This window comes from Pteropus alecto, unplaced genomic scaffold (assembly GCF_000325575.1).
Source record: "Pteropus alecto unplaced genomic scaffold, ASM32557v1 scaffold35, whole genome shotgun sequence".
Classification (NCBI taxonomy): domain Eukaryota; kingdom Metazoa; phylum Chordata; class Mammalia; order Chiroptera; family Pteropodidae; genus Pteropus; species Pteropus alecto.
Genome location: NW_006437828.1, coordinates 13,488,888 through 13,490,241, shown reverse-complemented (window position 1 = coordinate 13,490,241; position 1,354 = coordinate 13,488,888). Strand labels below are relative to the sequence as shown.

At 63.9% G+C, this 1,354-nt stretch overlaps 1 protein-coding gene across 1 annotated transcript in view; it reads left to right on the top strand.

Moving 5' to 3' along the window:
• MYOM2 (myomesin 2) overlaps positions 1-1,354 on the top strand; it is a 56,942-nt gene that overhangs the window by 49,246 nt on the left and 6,342 nt on the right. Inside the window, exon 31 of the mRNA XM_025049018.1 lies at positions 79-184. Coding sequence (XP_024904786.1) covers positions 79-184 — 106 coding nt within the window. The remainder of the gene's footprint in view (positions 1-78; positions 185-1,354) is intronic.

The window sequence follows — 1,354 nt, the reverse complement described above, 5'->3', positions numbered from 1 at the left end:
CGCCCCCGCCCCCCGCCCCCCACGCGGACGCCGCCCGGGCCGCTTTCCTTAGGTCTGAGTGCGTCTCGTTCTCTGCAGGAGCCTCTGCTTCCCCGCTGAAGATCCTCTGCACCCCAGAGGGGATCCGACTGCAGTGCTTCCTGAAGTATTACAGCGAAGCCATGAAGGCGAACTGGTATCACAAGTAAGTGCACAGGCCACGGCTGCGGCCGAGCCGCGGACAAGGGCGGCGCCCAAGCTCTCCCGCTTCGTCGTCCTGGAAAACGATGCCGACCTTTGGCTCGGGGCCGGGGGCCATTACGGCAGTGGGGGGCCCAGGAGAAGGAGGAAGGTACAGAGCTGCCCGGAGTCGGCAGCGACACGTCTGCTCCGTCTCGGTTTGGCCAAGGTGGCTCTGCCGGTGACACGTGTGGCACCCGGGACCCAGCAGAGAGCCAGTGGGAGATGATCTGGAGCCCAGTAGGTTGAATAAAACCAGCTCCACACTAAAGTCACGGAGGAGAGGGAGCAGATCCAGCCCGCGTAAACGGCGGGTGTCCTGTGTCCTGCGTCCTGCGTCCTGTTCACGGCTCCAGTGCTTCTCCGGGCGGGGTCACTGTTAAGACACCCGAGACCTTCGTGACTGTCACACCCACCACGAGTCCTGCACTCAGCCCCGAGGGGTCTGGCTCCTTCCTACCCACCCCCACGCGCATCTCTGAAACACCCCTCCAAGCAGCGCGTCTCTGAGGAAAACAGGACCATGTCCCTGGGTCCCCCCAGGTCCCCAGGTGTAACCACAGGGGGTGGACGCAGGCAGATGGAGCAGCAGCCTACTGCCCTCTGGTCCATCCCTACCCCAGCCTGAGGCCACGGCGACATTCTTGGGTTAGTTCTCGGTGGGTCAGCATGCCAGCACCTCAGGCCCCTCCACACGCTGCCGCTGGCGCCCGCGTCACGCCCGCTGAGGCCCTGCTTCTCCGATCGCCGCGGTTACGGTTGTCCCCACGGCGTCACTGGGGGTGGTGGCCGAGCTCCAGAGCACCTGGAAGCACTAACCGGCGGCGTCCTGGGCTTCCTGCGATGACATCTCGCCATGCTGTGCTGTGTCTCGGAGGTTGTGCTTGGCGCGTGGGACCAGAGGCATGTCGAGTCTTGGGGCGTCCGAGCTTGGCACCTGTGCTTAGGCAGGGCAGCACCCCCACGTCCGCTGGGGTGGTCACAGTCCCACACGGAGGGGTTCGTCCGGGGCGGGTCAGGCAGTGTCTTTTTATAAAGGATTCCAGGAACGGCGGCTTCTGACGGAAGCTCTGGCGCCCTTTGGGGTATGTGGCTTATAAGGATCTGGTTTTTAGACAAATGAGCAAAGCGAAGT